The following is a 23313-nucleotide window of genomic DNA, read 5'->3' as shown; positions in this document are numbered from 1 at the left end:
ATAATAATAATAATAATAATAATAATTCAGTATTACAATATTATAGCTGCAGGTTTGAGTTCTGCTGATGATAACATGCTACAGTCTAGCTTTGAAAGTTTGTGCATAATATGGGTCAACCGTGTCCTGACACAAGAACATTTACATTACATTAATATGCATTCGTGCTTCTTACATCCAACACAATATGATGGCTGAGGTTCTTTTAAAATAAGATGGTCTTTGAATCACAATGATTTCTTTTTCCATACCCAACATTCATTTCACACATCCAATTAATAATTCATGCAATGCTAAAATGAAGTTATGATACCTTTCTGGGAAAAAGGAGCTATATATTCTCGAAATGGTACATCCAGAGCATCTGTCGACAGCAACAATGGATCAGAGGATGGTGATAAATTATGATATTAATGAATGTGATTCATGAAACTGTGCAAAAGACATTTACCTAATTCTATAGACAGAAGCCCTTTCAAATAAGGATATGAAAGAAGCAAGACTGATAGAAATATTCATAAAGGAAAACAAAAACAATCAAATGTCTTTTTCTGACATTCGAAAATCATTTCCCCCATACGCTCTATTGACAAAATTATTTTCTTGGAATTGATGGAATCGACATTATGAACACAAATGTATGCCAGAAGTTAGTTACACACTCTATTATTATTAGTCGACACTAGACAGCAATCCGTAGACACATGTATGTACACAGTAGCCTCAAAACGTATTTGGACACTTAAGTGGCACTTAAAAATGTGTGAACATCATTTTGTTGGAAAACAAAATATGTGACATCAGCAAATGCAGAAAGCAAAACCTTTTGTCAGTCCAAATAGAATTTTTCTGGGGCTTTGTTGCAATCGCATTTTACCTTTTTATTTTTTTTTTCATTGTGTATATATTTAATTCAGTTTAAACTTTTGATAATATTATCTCATTAATAGTTTTGTTGTTGTTTAAACCAAACAGGCTTCTTTTGCTTGGTTCAGTATTTTGTTACGTAATGCAATGTCTGACTTATATGTTTTGGGCCCACTGTATGCCTTTTCAAATATACTTTTAAGACATAAATAATTGAATAATACAATGACATTTGTAGAATGAACTTATCTCCATCTCATAGATGTCGTATTTAGTCACATTAAGGATATTATATATCATTATATGTGAGTAGTATCATTATTACGCTGAATAAATGTAATCTTGCTAAGATCACAAACTTTCTTTAAAGAAAAATAAATCTATATTTCAAAACATATCAACCTCAGTCCCTCAACCAAAGCATTCTTTGGCAGATCTGGGCTGAACCAGTGTACCTGGTGGTTTGAGGGCCGATGTCAGGTAGGACCATTTTAAAGTGCGGTATTTGACACAACTATTCACATGAAGCTCTATACTTACAATTACAGGTAATGCTTTCTGAAATCTCTCTAAGGTCTAAGTCATTTTTTCCCATCTTTTAAACTTGAAGGAAAATGGCTTCTAGCATGTATACTTGGCTGTATAAAGCTGCAACATAACCTTGCATGACTTTCTATAGTGATAATTCTTCACCATCGATCATTAGTGCTTGTCTGAATCATTGCTGTCTACCTGTGCTAATTTGGCACAATCAACAAGTATTACAGTTGGATTTTGCTAGCTTTGTATTGACTACATGAAGGGAAACACGAGTATTCAACAACACTGAAACTCTACTGCAGGACAAGATCTCAAAGAATTTCCTTTAACAAGTAAATCCCTGGAAGTTTGCATACTAAGGCTTGATTTCATACTAAATAGTCTTCGATTCTGAGGGTACTGTGTCCCTACTATGCTGACACTATCAATCATGTTATTTCTGCCCGAGTTCTACCTTGTTTCTGTTCAGTCACGCTGTTTGTTTGAACTCTGTCAGGAACTGGTAGCTCTGAATCAGACTGAAGGTCATTCAAGCTCTAAATTCCCTCTTCATTCTTCACTCTCCTCCTCATCTCCTTTAGTGCCCTTGCTCCAGCGCTGAAAACAGTGGACGGTGGATGCCAGGAAGAAGCTGGCCATGATGGCGGCTACTGAGACGGAGATGCCAGAGAAGATGATGATGAGGAAATCAGTGAGGGTGAGGGTGATCTGGCACTCCCGAAAACTGTCCTGGGAGAGATGGCTGAGAGGCACACGGCGTCCATCGGTGGGCAAGGAACACTCCATACTCTCTATACCTGTATAAACAGCACAAAAACATGTGCTTTTGTGTAAGACATTACAATGGTTACATATATAGTTCTATAAAACAAAACATAGCATTTTTTTATGAACAGTTGCTTAGGTCTGAAAACTCTTGCAGTCTTCATCTGACTATATGAAGTAATTAATACTTCATGAAGTAAAGATGTATTAAATTAATGAAAAGAGACAGTAGAGATATTCATAATGTTACAAAAGACTTCTATTTCAAACAAATGCTGTTCTTTTGATTTTCTATTCATTAAAGAATACTGAAAAAAATGTACATAATAATTATAATATAATAATTAATAATTTCCACAAAATTATTCATATTTACAGCTGTTTTTAGCATTGATTATAATAACAAATGTTTCTTGATCAGCAAATCAGCATATTTAGAATGATTTCTGGGGGGTCATGTAACACTGTGGACTGGAGTAATGGTGCTGAAAATTCAGCTTTGCCATCACATTAATAAATTATATTTCAAATATATTCAAATATAAAACAGTTATTTTAAATAGTAATAGTGTTCACAATATTACTGCTTTGGTGTATTTTTGATCAAATAAATGCAGCTTTGGTAAGCTAAGAGACATGTGGATTTTATTTTTATTTTTCAATGTATTCAATAATTAAATTCAGGTAAATATTTTCTTTCTGTCATTCCAATGCAGTTTCCTGTCTAGTGTGAGCATTTCAATTCTAATTCAAGCTCACTGAATTGTAAACAAGCCAATTCTTAAACTCTGAACCCCGATATATAACCATGCATACTGTCTGAATATCTCATATTTTTATAATGTTTAACTAAATACACAACAGATATATAACATAACGATAACACAATGACAGTAATAGTACAGCTTTATTAGTTAACATCCAAGAACTGGACAATTATATTGTATGGTCATTCAGATCAGATTCATCTGACAAAAATGGAATCCCTGGACTCATTTCAAGATTTTTTTTTTCAATATTATAAACACGAAATGGCAGGGGGATTATGAGATGGACTAAAATAGCTCTCATATGTATTTATGCCACTATTTGGCCAAGACAGGAGTCAGATTGCCAGCACTCACTCATTTAAAACAACACACACACACACACACACACACACTCAGTCACTCAGCATGGTCCCACTGATTTACTGCTGCGTGTTAATGAGACTGAATCAAGGGCATATAAGACATGGGCATGTCGACAGTGCATAATCATGAAATCCACTGAGAGGAATATCCGACAACAGCTTTCAGCTGCACAGAGAAATATAATCAACTCACATTATATAAATGTAAATTATATATTTGTGTATGCGAGTAGATGTTAATAAGAGTGTGATTAGAGTTTACATGGAGGAATTTAACAGAAAAACACATCTTCGACTAAATGAGCGTAAAACAAAAAGAAATAATATAGAAAAGTAAATGAGTTCTGAAGATGATATCAAGGCAGGCTTGTTTTCTTCTATGGCTGCTTGCTTAGATGCAAGAAATAAAACAGCAGGAGCATATCATGTAAAACAACCAATGGGCTTTTCACTCAGTTCTCTCTCTCGCAGTCAGAACGTGCAGTCTCACGGAAGAATGGAGTGATGACATGTTTGCTTTCATTGCTTTTAACAGTCAGGTCATCTGATGCACTGGAGCGTGAGGCTCTGTGTGGGAGATGTAACTATATTCAGAGCTAACTCACAGTTTTTTGTGGGATATCTGCATAACCGCAGAAGACGACAGAGGTGTAAATCTAGCTTTTCTCATTTTCACTTGCTCTGTAATGTAAAACGCTGTAAGCATTTAACATGTTTTAACTAATATTTGCAGTAAATTACCATACTCCGAATTTTACTATGAAATCAGTGCGCACAAGGTAATTTTCACTCAATATGGGAATAGCCAGTAATATGCTGTCATATTTACAGTCAGATGTTTTACAATGTGCATTAAACTGACGTGTAATTTAATTCATAAGGACTTGATGTAACAATTAATGCCTGTGAAGACATTTTAATTATGGGTTCTCGCAGACATGGCCTCAGCCTGATTCCTGACACCAGCCAGCCTCGTTCTTTTATTATTCACAGAAATGGATGTTAGTTTCTGGCAAGTCATTACAGAGGAAATGTTCACTAATGTAAACTGATACACTCTGCAGACCTTGAGGTTGTCAGGATGTTATTCACAGAGCGATATTAGTCCGATATCTTGTGACATTAGTCACCAGTCCTCCATGACAGCCACTGACCTGCCTCTATCACAAACATGATGTCTAAAGTGTCATCTGTCCACTGCAATAGAGCACCAGCATCACAGGTCATGAGATTTACAACTTTTGTGGAGCTGTTGACAGATATTTAGCAGGGAACATTACAATGGTAACACTTCCACGGAAACTGGAGTGTATTTTTTTAATGTAAAATGACTAGCTTCCAAGATAAATATATTTTGTGGGATAAATTCCCTGCAGGTATATGACATAAAATGCTGATATGATTAACACAAAGGTGGAAGTACCGTAGCGGGGGAAGCCAAGCTCAGAGCAGGTGGGTGGACACTACTGGAGACAAATGTATTGGAAAACCTCAAGCACTGGAGTGCTGCGAAGTTGATCTTTAGCTTATTAAAATGTAATGCACAAAACTTACATTGTTCTATGTCTAAATATGCACCCTAATTTTTTTTCTAACCCCAGGCAGTCATCTTAAAATAACAAAATGTATACAAAACACATACTGTATTTTCTATATGTACATCTAAACATTAATGTTATTTTTGGTCAAATAATCATCAAATTGGTTATTAAAATACACATAATGAACAAAATATAGGCTGATGTAGGTTCTGCATCTCTCTCTCTCTCTCTAAAATATACAGTTTCTATGTCCAAGCATTTCTCCTTTCTTTCTTTCTTTCTTTCTTTCTTTCTTTCTTTCTTTCTTTCTTTCTTTCTTTCAAGTAATCATCAAATTGATTATTAAAATATATGTAACGTACAAAATATAGACCTACATAGGTTTGGTCTAAACATTTCTCAAAATTTATTTTTATTTTTTAATCTTAGTTTTCATCTGGTAATTGCCTTACATTATATATATTACACACACACAGAGAGAGAGAGAGAGAGAGAGAGAGAGAGAGAGAGAGAGAGACTATACAGTTTCTGACCATACAGTTGACCATACAGTACGACTATATAGTTTCAGACTATACAGTGTATATATATATATATATATATATATATATATATATATATGACACAGTATGTATATGGTATATATATACCGTATACATACTGTATATGTGCTGCAACACATCTCTGACTGTAAAATGTTTTATGTTTTGTCCCCAGTGACCTCACATCATTTACATATTAATTTCTCTTCCATTTTAAGTAAGAGTCTATGTATCTGCGTATTGATTTTTATGTCAGATTCGAGAGCAAGTCTGAAATGTGAGATTGGAGAGTCCATCTGCGCTTTTGTGTCAGGATAACTCACTGGAGAATGAAGGAGATAAATTGCCTGTATTTGTATTCACATAGCTTTGTCACGCACTCACCGCTCTGCTAACTTCAGACAGTGGCCTCTGGCACTTTAAGAGGCTATTCTCTCTGATCATGTGACCCCCACCTGTCTCTTCGGGTTGATTAATGTTGCTTAAGACTTCATAAATATCTGCTCAAGGTGTATTTTTTTCTTCTATTTTCGCTCTTAGGAAATGGATAGCACAGGCTGTGTTCATAGAGAGAAATAAATCAATACTCATATTCTTGACCTCTACGCATCGTGACCTGGTTAAGGTTGGTAAGTAATTTATTTCCATCACAGTTTACTGTACTTGAACGAGTGGCCCGGGCAGCCTGCTACATTTCGTGGAAATGAGGTTTCTGAAATTTAAATTATATTTATGTGTCCTCGGGTGCACTGCATATGCCACGGTTCAAGGAGATTTTAAAAACAGTTTGAGATTTAGATGTTGTTTTGATGGACGACAAAAACAGGCAAAAGCAGCATCTCCTGAAGTGCCAGAGGAAATTTCCAATATGTTTGTTTTCTACAAAGTTACATTTCAAGTTTATTTAAAGGAACTGTTCTACTAAGGATGCTCTGATTGATGTTCCCCTACCATAAAAAAAGTAAGCTGAAAATTGGAGCAGCTAATATTATTCAGAGCTCTTAAAGGGGAGTGTTTGATTTTTATAACATTTAAAGGGGAAGAATGTAAAGCATTTGAAATGTAAAATACTATACGCTGAATTAATGTAGAACAGAACTAGATAAATGCACAATATTACACAAGTAGCCGTGCAAGATTGTTGTATATCAGCACTGCTGTGATTGGCACGAGGTCAGAGTGTCTTTAAAAACCCTTTTTTTGTGTGAACTACTTCCTTTTGCCATGGATTCAAATCGGAATTTTACAGTTTAACAGCCCAAGCCTCCATTACTATTTGAAAACGTCACTGTAGAACTAGTTATGAAGGAACGTTGAGTTGCTTTATTGAAAACGTATTGTAATTTCGGTTTTTAAAGCTCACTGTAGAGTGTTATGAGAGAGATGGACTGAGCGAGTGTGATTACCTGCATCTGATACAGCATTCATTCTTCAGCTCCATCTCAATAAGTTTGAATGCCCGCTGAGGGAATCAATATCTTTGTCTAATAAGATTTCCGATGACAGCACTGCTCAGTGTCTTACAAGGCATTGTTACAGTACAAATTATTTAGTAAAAATAACTTCCTACTTATAAACCTGTTTCAGTCTCTTTCAATATAAAAGTCTTTACTGCTGACTCTATCTAAAAACTGTCACTTGTCGCCATCTAATAGCGGAATAATGTAACTATAATCACATTCATGAACGCACACACCGTAATACTTAGTACTGGTAATCAATATTATTATTATTTATATTATTTGAAACAACAACAACAACAACAACAATAGCCATCATAACAATTATATACATTAGATTAGATATTATATTAGATCCATGCATTATAGTATGTCTTAATATAGATCTGTCTCAATGTTAAACAACCATTAAAAGAAAAGATAGAATGACTCGCTGCTCTTGATTAAACTCCTGTTTATTTTTTATCATAAAGATAAAATAAAATAAAAATAAAAAACAGCTATATTGTGATTAATAATATATTAATTATTATTAAGAAAATATTTGGAGGAAAATATGCAAGGCTGCTTGGTGATTTTGCTTGGGAATGTTCATCAAATTTTTAAATCGATTTTTCTACCAATCGATTAATTCAACAACTTTTTCAACATTGTGAAGGTATTTTAATGTAGAATATAACTTATTTTTGAAAATTAGCTTATTCTGACTCATTTTGCCAGCACAGGTCGCATTTAGGCCGGATGTCTTCTGTTTCAAAACTTTGGATCTTATATTTTATTTATGGTACGTTTATGAAACGTACTCAGACAAAAAGTCATCAGACGAAACGGACTCATGCGGAGTATCGCGTTGCCCCTCCCCATGTGACGTCACATGCACGCCGTTCACAGGAAGTGGGTTATCATGGTTGATTGATGGCAAAAGGAGGTAAGCAGCATCTGATGTTTTATATTTTAACAGTTTTATTCAAATGTTACACTAATTAAGTTATACAGGGAAGAGAACATGCTTTTCGAGAGTCTTGTGTGCACATTTAAAAAGTTACTTAGCCATATTGCAACTAGCGAGCTTTTATTTTGGCCAAGTAGTAAAATTACCCTTACGAAAAATAACCATGGTTTTACTATCAAAAACCAAAAACAAACAAACAAAAAAAGGTCGATATAGTTAAATCATGGTATCCACAGATTAATCATGGTTTATTTACTAATCATAGTTTAACCATGGTGTTTGTAGTAAAACTGTGGTTATATAAATTGTACTTTAATCATTACACTGAAAAAAACGTTACTACACTTTTACTATAATAAAACCACAATGCATTATATATAGAAAAACTTTGTTGTTTCATCTCATAAATAATCATAACAATTATACGTATAAAACTTACTTATTTGTGGATGTAACTTTTATGAGTAAGATTATTTATAACACGCAATAAACACCATGCTAAATCCACATGTTTTATTAGGGTTTATAAGTCTTATATCTTGACATTGTTTATTTAAAATATATACAGTATCTTACTATCTTATTGATATTACAATAAATATAGTTAAAATCAAAAGTGATTGAAAACATTGCTCAGGTTCCATTTATGAAAATTCAAAGAGGACTAGCCAAACTTAAAGAGACCCAGAAGTACTACTGGCAGGTACAAGGTCAGATTGCAGTCACTTGTCTACACTGGTGTGACTTTGTGACTGACACAAAATCAGATCTCACAATACAGATGATCTGGCGAGATGATGCCTTCATAGCATCAATGAAAGTACTATTATAACGTTAACCTGAATGTGTATCTTTCAGTGGTATGAATGGACAGATTCTGTTCATATTATAGTATGAACCTAAGATTTATTTTTACATTCATAGTAAATATATACTTTATGTAGTTGAGTAGTATTTAGCATATTTTGTAGTAGATCTTATTAACATATTATATACATCACAAATTATAACAATTAATACATTGTACTTGCTCTTAATTAGAAATATGTACATACCGAGGTGAATACTTTGTTTTGTATTAAATCTTCTGTAATGTATATGATATGCATATTCTTTTACTAGTTGTGTATATTTACATTTGATACATTGTATGATATAACAAAGAAGATTTTTTCATGAGTTATTATAAAAATACTTTTCATTGTCAACTATTTCATTGTGTCTTTCAAATTATTTTCAGGGACATTTTATTTAAATAATTTCATTACACAAAATATAAAATTTTACATTACAATTAAAAAAATAATAATAAGTAAAAACACATTTAATGATGGTAGGTATTAAAGGTATGCACTGCAACTAACTGAAAAGGTAAAAAATAAATAAATAAATAAAAAACTACTATCAAATGTTAGCACTGAAACACTACTATTGTAATAATCACAGTCATTCTTAAAAATCTAATATACTAATACATTCACTGCTCAAGAAACATTGGTCCCTGATAATAAACCATAAAACAACAATTATGCCAGATCTGATTAATTCTTCCTGACAAGGTGAGTGGCACAACAGAATCGTGATATTTCAGATGTGTATTTTCTTGACCCTTCTAATCACCCTTTCCACCAGAAGTCTGAGGTGTGCAGTGGCCTGTATTTTTTCACATCTCCACTGCACCACACAGAGCTACCCCAACCAGACCTTTGAATGTGGTAGTGCACTTATAACTTCAGAGTGGAGTTTCAGTGATGTAGGGCTTTCACAGCAGATTTCTGTACAGTCCAGGATGACATGCAGGTTTGGTTTGAACAAACGGTAATTCTCTGCCACGGAGGAGCTTATTTGTTGCCTGGACATCTAAATGGGTACTGAATCCAGGTAATCGTCCTGCTCAGTGCTCAGCATAGCCACGCTTACCCAGAAAATGTCAGCGATAACTTGATTGACTGAAACAAACAATATAGTATATTTAATTATAAGACATAACCATTGTTTATACAAAATCATTTAATTCAACAACTAGTGTTAGACTCATACAGGTATGTTATAATTAGACCAAGATTTCAATCTAATAGCTTGAAAGAATTCGCTTTACCTAGACGTAAAGTGACCATGGTTTTATTAGTGTAATGATTAACATACCATTTGTATAACCACAGTTTTACTACAAACACCATGGTTAAACTATGGTTAGTAGCAAAACCATGGTTAATCTGTGGATACCATGATTTAACTATATCGACCTTTTTTTGTTTGTTTGTTTTTGGTTTTTGATAGTAAAACCATGGTTATTTTTCGTAAGGGTAATTTTTCTACTTGGCCAAAATAAAAGCTCGCTAGTTGCAATATGGCTAAGTAACTTTTTAAACGTGCACACAAGACTCTCGAAAAGCATGTTCTCTTCCCTATATAACTTAATGAGTGTAACATTTGAATAAAACTGTTAAAATATAAAATATCAGACACTGCTTCCCTTTTTTTGCCATCAATCAACCATTATAACCCACTTCCTGTGAACGGCGTGCGTGTGACGTCACATGGGGAGGGGCAACGCGATACTCCACATGAGTCCGTTTCATCTGATGACTTTTTGTCTGAGTCCGTTTCGTCTGATGACTTTTTGTCCGAGTCCGTTTCGTCTGATGCCTAACGTTAATTGTATGAGACCTGACACCTGACGTCATTTTTCCTGAGACCTGAAGCTTTTCAGTCAGAGGCGCGATGCCGTTTTGTCCGATGACTGAAGCCTTTTAGTCTGAGGCATGATGCCTTTTCATTTAATGATGAGGTCTGAGGATGTCCTAAAATGTACACCGTACACAGGAAAACTATCACACTTGTCACAGAAGATCTGAGACAAGCTGTGCCTATGGTGTCAGGCTCTCCTCATGAGTGCAAAAAGAGTCTTCTGTCTAACGTGGATTCGATAGCTGAGATTAATCACACAGACTTTCTCTGACCTTTCAACCTAAATACGTCTTTTGAACAGGGAGTAAGCCTGATTCTGTCAGTTTTAACATTTAATTTGACACTGTTATATACCTGAGCAGGGTTGCTTCAAATATGATAATGCGCCACTTTCAATTGTCAGCATGGTCAGCTTTTATGAGCCACACAGAAGACCACGCTATTATCCTTTGTCAAAGCTCATTCTTTGACAAAGGTGTTTTGGAGGGCCAAATTTTTTTTGTCTCTAGCTGAAATCCATATTTTACTCCCTTAATCAATGTATTATTGTCAAACATGAATTAGAGGATGAATGTCAACACTGAAAAAAAGTAGACTGCAAGTTAATATATGATATTTACATATTCGGGAGGAGCACATTCTATCTATCTATCTATCTATCTATCTATCTATCTATCTATCTATCTATCTATCTATCTATCTATCTATCTATCTATCTATCTATCTATCTATCTATCTATCTATCTATCTATCTATCTATCTATCTATCTATCTATCTATCTATCTATCTATCTATCTATCTATCTATCTATCTATCTATCTATCTATCTATAGTCAAAGATTTGATAATTTGATAGGAACAGCCTGATTTGACTTCCAATCTCACAGTCAAATATTCACTGAGGTTTTATGGTCATGCCATTTTGGCTATATGGGGGTGCTCAAATGTCTGATTTCACATATAGCAACCAGTTTTCTCCCAATAAATCAATATACAGCCAATATACGACCGACAGAGAAGCATCTTTGCAGCATGGTTTTAAAACATTAACAAGACTCAAAATGACACAGGCAGAGTGATAGACTAGATTTTTTTTTTTTCAGCTAGGGTACAAGTGATTTCAAAACATTTCAGCTGGTTTATATATATTGCGTAAATATTATTTATCTCGTATAAGATGCAATTTGGTTGAGTTATGCAGCAGTAAAATGCTTCATTGTAGTACTACAGTGATTAGCCTATCTCTTCAGCACGCAGAGCGAGCAGGACAAACAACAATGCAGAATATTAATGACTGGGACTGTCATATACATAATATAATAATAACACTATTATAATAAAACTGTGAATTTTTAGAGATTCGTTGCCGTGTTTCTGGATGCTGTTGCATGAAGAGCGCATCCACAAAAGGAGTTCATTGTCTTTATTCATTTATATTGTTACATTTCACAATATTACTGATTTTACTCCATTTTCTTTTTTGAGCATAAGAGATTTTTGTTATATCATAATACTTATCATGTCACCACAAATGTATTAACATTAATTTTTTATCAAATGCTACATGCAATATTTGACATGGTATTTATGTCCACACTGAAATTCACCATCCATTCTTCCCCATCTAGTGAATCATGCAGCATTTAGTATATTAGGAATACTAGCGAGCAAGCGATTTTGATGAGACTTGGATGTCATCAAGGTGATGTCGGCACTTGATGGATTACATTCAAAATTAGCGTCTGGTAAGAGGAATGAATGCCCTGGTGTAATACACTCTTGCCAGTGATTTGATTTACCTTGCCGACATGAGCTTGAAATTGGAGTTTGGCATCGTCCCCATCTCCAACTCCATTCAGGCCATTGACTGCAGACGCATGAATAGCCGGTATGCATTTCAGCATATTGACAACCTTGTCTGACCTCAGCTTAACTCTAGCTTTGCTCTCTACCTTGAAATTACGCTGCACAGGTACTCAAGGGCTCTCTTTGAGGGTACAAGTATGAGCTGTTTGATTGAGCTCAGAAAACAGGGCTCTTTTGCATGCATTTGCATTTAAACACAAAATCAGTGTAAAAGATGGAGCTCACAGAAAGGTCAAGGGGAGGTAGAGATTTAGTGAGCAAGAGTGACTCATATTATATTAACAAAACTCTCGGTCCTGTGTCAGCAAGAGACTCATTCATGTGTGACTCATTCTAATCAGGAGGGGTTTCCCTCATACTGGGGATTTAGTGACGTCACAGACACATGGGACTGCTCTCAGTGGTGCATTTAGACATACTCTGGACGCCATTTGCCCTATGAAGCAGCCCATAAGGGGGATTATTTTAGCACACAAAAAATACACGCTAACGCATTCACGGAAATATGCCAGCAGCCACACAGCAGACAGGATAGTTTCATTGCAAACAATCTATTACATATATATATATATATATATATATATATATATATATATCAGATTGTGGAAATTAATTTAAATGTATTTATTTATTTAGCCATCTAAGTCAAATTTTCATCATGCGATTTAGTTAAAACGTCTTGGTTGGAAAGAGCTGGTTGTAAATCAGTTAAAATTAGTGCCTTCATTTAGACTCCTGTTATGCTGGTCAGGGCAGTCTGAGGTCACAGATGATGTTAATTATAGATGGGCTTTGTTTTGTCTTAACCATGAGCTTTGTTGTCAGCCGTGGATCATGTTTACATTTGTTTCCCTTGTAAAAGATTCATGGTGGAGGCTGCTGGTAGGCTGAGAAAGTCCACTGAGCACATCATTGTGAGCAAAGAGTCAAGTAATTGTCTTAAAACCATTCTTATGTTTCACAACCTTTTGACAGGGAATTCATAGGGTGAAACTAAACAGGGACTTCAAGTTCTCACAACCAATAAAAGCCAACAAAGATTCCTGCGATGGGGGAAGAATGGAGTAAACTATGCTACTTTTTGCATTTAATCAAGGAGAAATGTAAAGAAATGTTAAATTAAATTAAATTACATTTATGCATTTAGCAGACGCTTTTATCCAAAGCGACTTACAATGCATTCAGACTATCAATTTTTACCTATCATGTGTTCCCGGGGAATCGAAACCCCAACCTTGCGCTTGATAAGGAACACCAAATGTTGAGGAATAAGTGAATAATTATATAATATTTTTAACAATGAATATTAATAAGATGTGTAATAATAATATATATTGTATAATATAAATAATTTAGTCCTGTATATATTTGATTTGATGTCAAATTAATTTTACTTGTCATGCTGAAGAATTTATAGATTAGGGGGTGGGCAACACTTCTTTCCCCACTATTTTACTTTATGATCATTTAAGATATTGATTTTCACATTGATTTTCTTAAAAAAGACACTTTATTTCGATATGTATAGTAAAGAAAATATGTATACAAAATGTAACATAAGTATCTGGTGTCCCCAGAATATGTCTGTGAAGTTTCAGCTCAAAATACCCCACAGATTTTTTTATTATATCATTTTGAAAATGCCTATTTGGAGTGGAAGCAGAAACATGTTGTATTAGAGCATGTCTCTTTAAATGCAAATGAGCTGCTGCTCCCCGCCCCCTTTTCCAGAATAGAGCTGCACCATTTCAGCTCGTACCTGCTATAAATATATTTTTTGGTTCTCTTTATCATATTTATCGCACTGAAATCATGCATTTTAAACCATATTAGTTTAAACTTCTTATATACGGTTTTCTGAGCGCACACATCCAAAGCACATGGACAGAAAGTGGCTGTCACAGCATGTGAGTACTAAACTAAGTTTTCAGTAGCTGTTTCCATCCAAAGTTGAGAATTTAACTTATGCGCAAAACTGGAATATTGCATAAAACATAAAAAAGCATAGTTTCCATCCAAAGAGTCACATTGAACAAAAACCTCACTTCCTGATAAACTGGCACTATAAATCACTAAGAGAAGCAGGAGAATATAATAATTTCCATATATTATAAATTATTTGCACCTCAGAGTGAGCAGACGAAACACAATGAATGAGTTAATTGCTTTCGGAGGTAGATGCTAATGTTTGGGAACGCAGTAATGTCAGACATTTCGAGGAGGAAATTATACAGAAATACTGTGATGGCAGACTTTGCTTGTGCATTTCCAATTGACCATAACAACATTTCAGATGTTGTGGAATGAGATCGGTCTGCTGGTTAGTCAAGTTTTGCCATTCTATAGTGGCATGAATGTATTAGCAAAATTCATTTCCATCCCCCATTATTCGCATCAAACCTTTTTCACACAAGTCAACAACCACCTCAAGCAACCGTAAAAACTTTTTTGAAATTCAGCATTTCCATCGCTTGATTCTGATGTGATGCTTAAAAATACACATAAAAGCAGGGTAATGGAAAGACACACAAGTTTATATTAAAACACACAAGTTACAAAAACAGTCGGTTATGTCTGTGAAGGTAACAGTTGGGAAATAAACTGTTTATATTAGATCTGTGTGGCAGCAGCAATAAACAGTATAAATCAATAAATCTAATGCTCTGTTGTCTCCTCTGAGGCTGGGACTCTAAATGGTGTTATATGCTTGTCTGTGCAGCCAAAGGCAGAACAGTTAGCATGTTTTGCTCAAACTTTAGCTATGACATTAGAACTGGTACACCATTGTTGCTTGCAAAATCAAAATGATGGCACCATGGGGTGGAAACTTACAGATTAAGGGGCAGTAATAATAATGAGATCCCTTTGCCACATCACTAGGGGAGCAAAATCAGACACGCTCGTTTGTTCAGGCACTTGCAGAAAAAGGCTTACCAAAACAAAGTTACTGGGTTAATCTTTTTCATGTTTCCTTAGTTGGTAGATGCATCAGGGACCTGATTATAGCACTTAAAACCTGGAAAAGTCAGATTTTCATAATATGTCACCTTTAAGACGAGTGGATATCACCTGCTTGCTTTTTAATCGGAGCTACCATATATTTAACTATTTTACAATATATTTATTTATCAGTCCATTAAAAAACACCCCTACTGGCCAGCTTTTTGCCTTTATCCACCAGACATAGTTCAAAGGTCACACAGTAAAGGGCCTATCCATCCATTATATCATTACATCAGCCATAATTTAGTGCAACCCACTCTGCCAGGCTGCCTGTCTGTGCTCAGGGTGTATGATCACATGGGCACATGGGAAATCAAAATGTGTGAAAGAGAGCACCAGCACAAAGAAGCGCAGAGCAAGTCTGCACTGGTTACACACCAGACACGATAAGCATAGTATAAACAACTTCAATAGCAGAGCCATTTAATTGTTTCTATCTATCTATCTATCTATCTATGAATATTTATATTTAATTTTAGTGATGTAATAAATGTTGCAACTCCCATACTGATGAATAAAGACCATTAGCTCAAACGATTTGGTCTTTGGTGATACAAACCAGGCTTGGCAGTGATTGCCTGTAATAGGCTCTCATTTATTTTGAATGTTGATGCTCATAGAGTATATTACAGACTACAAGTCCTCCCAAACATTCTATGATGACAACCCTGACTTTCTTAATACACTCAATAGTTACTTTTAAGGAAAAGAACAACATAGTGAAAATGAAACTCCCCCTCAGCCCATGCGATGTCTCGACCCAGCTGATGTCTGAAGGACCCTGTCTGGGGTAGATCCAAAGAAAGCTTCGGGTCCAGATAATATATCAGGGTATGTACTTAGGGAATGTATGGACCAACTGACGGACATCCTCACGGACATCTACTATAACGCTTCCCTAAACCAAGCCATTGTATTTTCATGCTTCAAGTCTACTACTATCAAACCACTGCCAAATAAGTCACCAGTATCAACACTCAACGATTGTTGCCTGATAGTGCTCACTCCCATTGTGATGAAGTGCTTTGAAAGACTGGTCAAAAGTCACATCATCAAGACTCTTTGCAGCATTCGGCCCATTTCTGTTTGCATATCGACCTAATTGTTCCACTGACGATTACATAGCAGTAGCACTTCATTTTGGCCTGGAACATCTGTTGAGCGAGAAGCATTTCATTGAGTTTAGCTTCACCTTTAATATAGCTGTCCCCCATCCTTTGGTAAAAAAAACTTGGGCAACATTAAAACCTCACTCTGCAATTGGATATTGGGCTTTCTCACTGAAAGACCCCAGACAGTGCGAGTTGGGAACAAAACCTCCAAAACCACGATCCTGAATATTGGGGTCCCTCAGGGGTGTGTTTTGAGCCCACTGTTGTTTACCTTGATGAGTCATGACTGCTGTGCCAGTTAAGACTCGAATCATATCATTAAATTCACAGATGATACAGCAGTGATGAGCCTCATTACCAATGAGAAGGGAGCAGACAGTTCATAATCCACTTACACTTAATGACAGTACTGTGAAGTCAGTCAGAAGCACCAAGTTTCTGGGAATGCATTTCACTGCAGACTTTTCATGGACCACTAAAACCACCTCCTTGGTTAAGAGGGCTCAAAAGCATTTGCACTTCCTTAGGCAGATGATGAGAGTAAACCTCCCCTGTCCTCTCTTTACAAGCTTTTGCAGAGGCACAATAGAGAGTATTTTAACCATCAGCCTCTCAGTCTGGTTTAGTAGCTTTACAGCTGCAGACAAGAAGTCTAACCAGAGAGTGGTAAGGACAGCAGAGAAAATCAACAGGACCTCTCTACCATCTATACAGGAATTACATTTGACACGCTGCCTTGGTAGAGCCTCCAAAATAATCCGTGACTCCACCCATCCTGCCAATGGACTGTTCACCCTTCTGCCTTCTGGCAAGCGCTATCAAAGTATGTGATGCAAGACTGCCAGATTCAGGAATAGCTTCTTTCCACAAGCTATTAGACTGCTCAATTCACATTGACATACACAGATATACTGGTTGCTGGACTAAAGAATACATAGGTATGGATTGAATGATTCATTTATGTTATTCTTCCCTATGTTACTACCTGATGGACTGCTGTTATATATGTAGAGATTGGTTGAATCATATATGTGGTTTATTCTGTTCTGACATTTATGAGCAGTATTGATTATATACTTATAGTGTAATCATGCGCAATACATCCATTTTTTTGCATTACCTTAAGACGTGTAGTAATATAGATGTAATTTGTTTGTTGTGAAGTATATTATCTTTATTTAATGTTGGTTTTATGCGTAATGATGCAAATTGAGCATTGAGCTCAGAGAAACGCAATTTCATTCTGCTGGACACTTATTGTAAGTCTAGAATGACAATAAAGTATTTTAAATTGAACAGAGGATTATCTAGACACACTCATTCTCCAAACCGAGTCTCCATCTGTTTTACATTTTAGAAATTGCTAGAAGGAATGTGTTCTATAAAAATGTCCCTCCAAAAATGTTGGCCAGCGATAGTCTTATGCTCAAAGATATGAAAATAAAAATACATTGACTTCTAAAGCTTCTTTTTGGAATTAAATAAAACTTTTGTCAATTTCATGCTTATATTAATCTGTCACTAATAATTACCTTGAATCGTCAATAATAATAATACAAAAATTGAAACATCTCTCAGCAAATATTGATATGTGTGTTAAATTAATTCTGATTTGATTAGTTTATATAGTTTGCATCATGTAATTAATTTGAAGTTGTTGTTTTTTTATGTTTAACAGTAAGTAAGGTCCCTTACAAAGATCCTTTACTGTATCATCATAATCCAAACCAGCAGGTGACATAAGAAAAATGCTACTGAATAACTCATCTTTGGGTGTTATTTTAGTGAGATCAGATTAAACAATGTAACATAGCCTGAGGAACGGTGAGAGGATAATCTACAGTAATATTTTCAGTTTCTAATCCAACAGTTTCTGTCCCTTATAATTTTTCTCATGCAGCTAGAAATAGAAGAACTAATAGTTCTTGCTACTGGGAAATCCATCTTCTCATTAAGGGGATAATCCACTGTGAGCTCTGATGCAGCAGATATGCATTCGCAAATTGCATTTCTGACCAACATAAAGCATCTAGGGTGAGATCAGTAGTTCAAATGAGGAGTTCATGAGGGTAATAAACCATTCCTCTGATATGTGGAGCGGAGCTAATGTTTATTTGATTTAAAACTTAATTTTCCTAAACCCTCCGGCAGCATATACAATTTCTCTATATATATATATTTTAGACTAGAAATACAATGCACCAAGTATAATCTGATGTATTCAAATCAATAACTGCAGCAGTAGTTGATTAGATCACAACACATCAGTTATCAATCTGAATAAATTAGTGTGATGAATTCATTCATCATATCAACATAAGTGAAGTCCATCTTCAGGCAAATAAATAGCTTGTTAGGACTTGCTGTTTATGCACGGTCCAGTCATCTGTTTATGTTCGCTTCAAAGGTCATTATAGGCTGTTATAACCAGCTGCTCTCTGACTTCCTCAAGTCATAAGAGGTGAGGTGAGATGTGCGCTCCTAACTCAATTTCAGAGTGCATCTACGGTGGGTCTGTTGGTGGGTAAGCCGGAGGCTAGGCTTTGCTTTTGGCTTCCCGTCTGCTGCTGACAATGATGCTGATGTGAGCTTGGCTCCCTTCTCTCGTGCAATTCATTATGACCCTCTAATGACTGCTTTGAAAGCCCATGATAAATTTATTTGCCCGAGCCACTGAGGGATCTCATATTTTACCCAGTGCACAAACATCTTTTCAAGGACTGAGTCAAAATGAGCATTAGCACAGCAAATGTGAATGCAATGAAAATGGCCTAGTATTATGGTAATCACTATAGTTGAATCATCAGAAACTTTTATTAAAGTTTAGAGCCTACACGTTTCATGAGACTTATAAGGACTGTCTTTTATTAGCCCTTGCATGTTTACTCCCTATACGAACAGCTCTTAACTTCCCCTTGCTTGTACTGAAGTAAGGTCATGTTCATATGTAAAAACAAATAAATTAAAAAATTAAAAAACAGCGCTAGCAGCTCAGCTAAATGACACATAATGGAACTCTGCGACCGCATGGTGTTCATTAGATGTAATGTTTGTTCAGAGTTACCTATTTTCCATTTTATCAAAAAAAAAAAAACAATTCTATATGACTAGGAATGTATATTTAATTTCAACTTGTAAATCTCCCTTTCCTCTTGTGGAATAATCTAGCATGTAGATAGATAGAGGGAGATAAGATCATTTTATTCATGTCTGATTAATGAGGGTGGGTGGGTTTGTGGGATTGTTTGTTTTTTATTATTATTAAAATATGTATTTGAACAGAATGGAACACAACTTGCTGTAAATATTGTATTGAAAAAATAAACAGATGGTGATGACTGAATGTTTGTGCTCTATTTTGTATTTTATTTCAGCAATTTTATTTGTAATAAATTTACAGTACCTCTAATATGTTGTTATTATTCAGATTTCAGCAGTATAAAGACAAGCATCCGCAGAAAGTAAAAATGCTTCTTTTTGCTATTTGCTATGTCGATGAATGTTAAATAAAATGTCCAATGAAAATTCCCCAGCTCCCATCTCCACCATCAACTATTTCACGGAACAACACTAAGCTTTATTTGTCAGACAGTGAGCTGAACCTCTGTATTTTCCATTGTGACCCTTCTCCTGAGAATGATGCTCTTTAATTTTCTCTCTCTCAGTCTCACAAAATGTTTTTATAACTATGTCTGAGACAAGAGATTATACAGTATATTCTTTTTCTATACTTTTTAGAACCAGCTGATTTTCTTTTCTTTAATACTGAACTACCCTTACAAAACAGTACTGTTACCAACATACAGTGAGGGTATTATTATGTTCTTATGATATATTATGACACCGAATGATTACCATGCACATGTGTCTTAGTATTATTATGGTGAAAACAAACCAAAAACATGGTGTAACAGTACTCATCATTTTATCAATATTAAATGCCAAAAATGAAAATTCTGTCATCATTACACACATTCATGTCGTTCCAAGCTTCTTTCTTGTGTGGAACGAAAAATAATATATTTTGAAAAATATTTAACTTTTCCTGTCCATTATGTGAAAGTCAGTAGAGTCTAAAACTATTTTGGACTTCCACTGTATGGGCAAAAATCACTTAGACATTCTTCAAAATTCTCATTCTTTTAAGTTCCATTGAGGAGAGGATGTAATACAAATTTAGAAATATATGAAGTTGAATAAATGATGACAGAATTTTTATTCTGGAGTGCACTATCCCTTTAACCTCTGTGAACTCTACCACAAACTAATCACAGATCATCATAAACAGGTTATTTCTATCACCCCATTTCTATTACCCCAAAGAACAGCAGAACAGCTTCACAGTAAGAAAGTTCCCATATAAATAGCATGTCCATAACCGGCTGGTATATCACACCCGAGGTGTTTGCAGACATGAGGTGTAAGCAGGTGTTTGGCATGCACAAGATGATGACCACAAACCACATTACTATACGGAATGCAAAATGTGAGCTCTGTCGAGGATAAGGGCATCACTGCATACTTGAAGGGCTCGCACATTGTTTCCGTGCTGTCCTCATTTATCTGTCATTACTCTGGAAATCCCTTGTAGTCATTGTGGGGGTGGGAGAGAGAGCTAAATTTAGATCGGAGGAAGAGGTCCCTTGTTTAATCTGGAGTAATATAAATAGCAAAGAATCCTGTCATAAAGTAATGTTTATGCAACAGTGAGACAAGTTTCAACAAGCTACAATAGTTGATGTCAGATTCAAAGACTCACCATTGGGAAGCTTGTGAATGTTTTCCAATAGCCAGGTGAACAGGTTGGCAAAGTTGCAGTTGCACACCCAAGGGTTGCCCTCTAACCTTACCACCCTGAGAGAGGGCAGCTGGCTGAGGGCACCCACCTGTAACCCAGACAGAGCATTGCATTCTAGTTCTAGTTCACGTAAGGAGGTAAGACCCATGAAAGCATCTTCGTTGACCATGCTCAAATGCGGGTTGTTGCCCAAGCGCAACTTAATTAAGCTCCTTGTCTCCCCAAAAGTCCCTTTGGGGATATCTGTCAGGTTATTGCAACTGAGGTCCAGGAAAACCAGCCTGGAGGAAGTGCTTAGGGTGCCTGGCTCGATGTGCGAGAGTGAGTTGTTACGGAGGTCCAGGTAGACCAGGTCGCTGTAGAGCACAAGGAAATCTGAAGGAATCCATGGGATCCAGTTGTTTGCCAACAGCAGCCTCCGCACATCCAAGGGGATCTCGTCTGGAAGATGGATAAGTCTGCGCCCACTACAGTCCACAGTGTGAGGGTCTGGGCAAAGGCAGGTTGCTGGACAGTTTTCCCCTTGAGTGAACAAATCGAAGAAGAGCAAGGCAAGGACAGGCTGGAGCCAGTAGACACATGGCAACATTGTCAAGAAAGAGGGGCAAAAGAGAGGGAATAGGGTCAGGGATAGAGGGATGAGGGTCAGAGGGCAGGAGATTAGGAAAGGGGAGGGAAATGGAAAACAAAGAATCAGTGCCAGTGCAGGAGCATCCTGCCGTCCTGGGCAAGAAATCTTAAGACTTGCACATGGAGCAGCTCGAGCAAGATGTGGATGCTGTTTTCCAAGAGATCATGTAGCAAACAGCCCTGGAGTGACGAGCAGACTGCTGGCTTTGAAGGCACGAGGGGAGGAGAGATAGCGAGCTGTGGGAGGGAGCGCGAAAGCATGAGAGACTGAGGAAAAGGGGTGGAGAAAGCAGCAGACAGAGGTAAACAGAGACCAGAGAGCAGAATTAGTGGAAAAATCAGAGGCATGAACACATTGGCATCGTGGAAGTGGAGGGGGAGCTTTTCCAGCCGCTCTTTTGCAATTAACTAAAACTTGATCGAAGCCTGGCAGTCTGACACAAAAGGATTCAGCAAAGAGAGGCTCTGTCATGGTGAGCAAAGAGTGAAATTGTTGCATCCATCCATTTGTCCCTCAGCTGAGCGCAGGAATGATTGCTCGAGCGGTGACTGTGAGCATGACCCTTGGCACCTCGGAGCCGTTGTAACTGAGCTGTCATGGTCCTAATGAGGAGAATTCCCACAGAAAATTAGGTGCGAGGCAGCAGTGTCCTTTTCCCCGCTGTCTTTTTCCTCTTCTTATCTCCCTTTCGTCTGGCTCCCGTGCGTCGTGCGATGCCTAGACACGACTGTGTCTGATGAGAGGTTGTACAGCACGGTTTTGCAGCTCTGTTGCTATGGTGAGGAAATCCAAATATCCACAAAGAAGTTGTCTGCATGCATATTAGAGACCAGCTTGGGGAACGGGGGAAGTCTATCAGCATGCTGGCTCATGGACTCCACTGCTTTGTTCTGTATTGTCTTTGCTGTTTAATATGGATGGACGAGGCGACCATACACTCAACACATGATGTCATTTCCTTGTGAGATAAATGGTTACACAATTGCAACAGATTTAACATGCGTTCATGTTTTTGTGCTCTTTTATCAGCCTTTATTAGCCTCTTCCATATTATGAAAATTTATTCTGTATGTCAAGAAACCAGAAAAGCACTTGAACCCACATAAGAGATTCTAGTAATTCTCTCGGCTTGACCTTCATATGACATTAATTGATTTCCAGAGTTTTTTAGAAGTGAGTCACACTGAGACCCAGCCCTGTTTTACTGTATTTTACTAAGCAGAGGTCAGTGCCACAGTTAATTAGCAAAGTTTCTGGAAGCAAAGGGCACGTCTTCATTCATTTAGCTGTCACCAGGCAGTTCACTCAATCATTGCCGCTTAGTAAAAGACAGCAGGGAGGAGCTAGACAACGTCAGACTCTCACACAGCTACTTCAGTGTCTCCAGACAGGTAAATGGAATTAGGAAAGCA

The 23313-nt window shown here is 36.4% G+C and overlaps 1 protein-coding gene across 1 annotated transcript; it reads right to left on the bottom strand.

The window, feature by feature from the left end:
- Positions 1–1159: 1159 nt before the first annotated feature.
- Positions 1160–22897, bottom strand: LOC132126633 (leucine-rich repeat-containing protein 38-like). The gene is made up of 2 exons (XM_059538009.1): positions 21232–22897; positions 1160–2204 (listed from the first exon to the last, which is right to left on the bottom strand). The coding sequence occupies exons 1-2, from the start codon at positions 21857–21859 to the stop codon at positions 1957–1959; spliced, it is 876 nt and encodes a 291-aa protein (XP_059393992.1). The 5' UTR covers positions 21860–22897; the 3' UTR covers positions 1160–1956.
- Positions 22898–23313: the final 416 nt, after the last annotated feature.

The sequence above is a fragment of the Carassius carassius genome, chromosome 44 (assembly GCF_963082965.1).
Source record: "Carassius carassius chromosome 44, fCarCar2.1, whole genome shotgun sequence".
In the NCBI taxonomy this organism is placed as follows: domain Eukaryota; kingdom Metazoa; phylum Chordata; class Actinopteri; order Cypriniformes; family Cyprinidae; genus Carassius; species Carassius carassius.
This window is presented reverse-complemented; position numbering and strand designations above follow the sequence as displayed.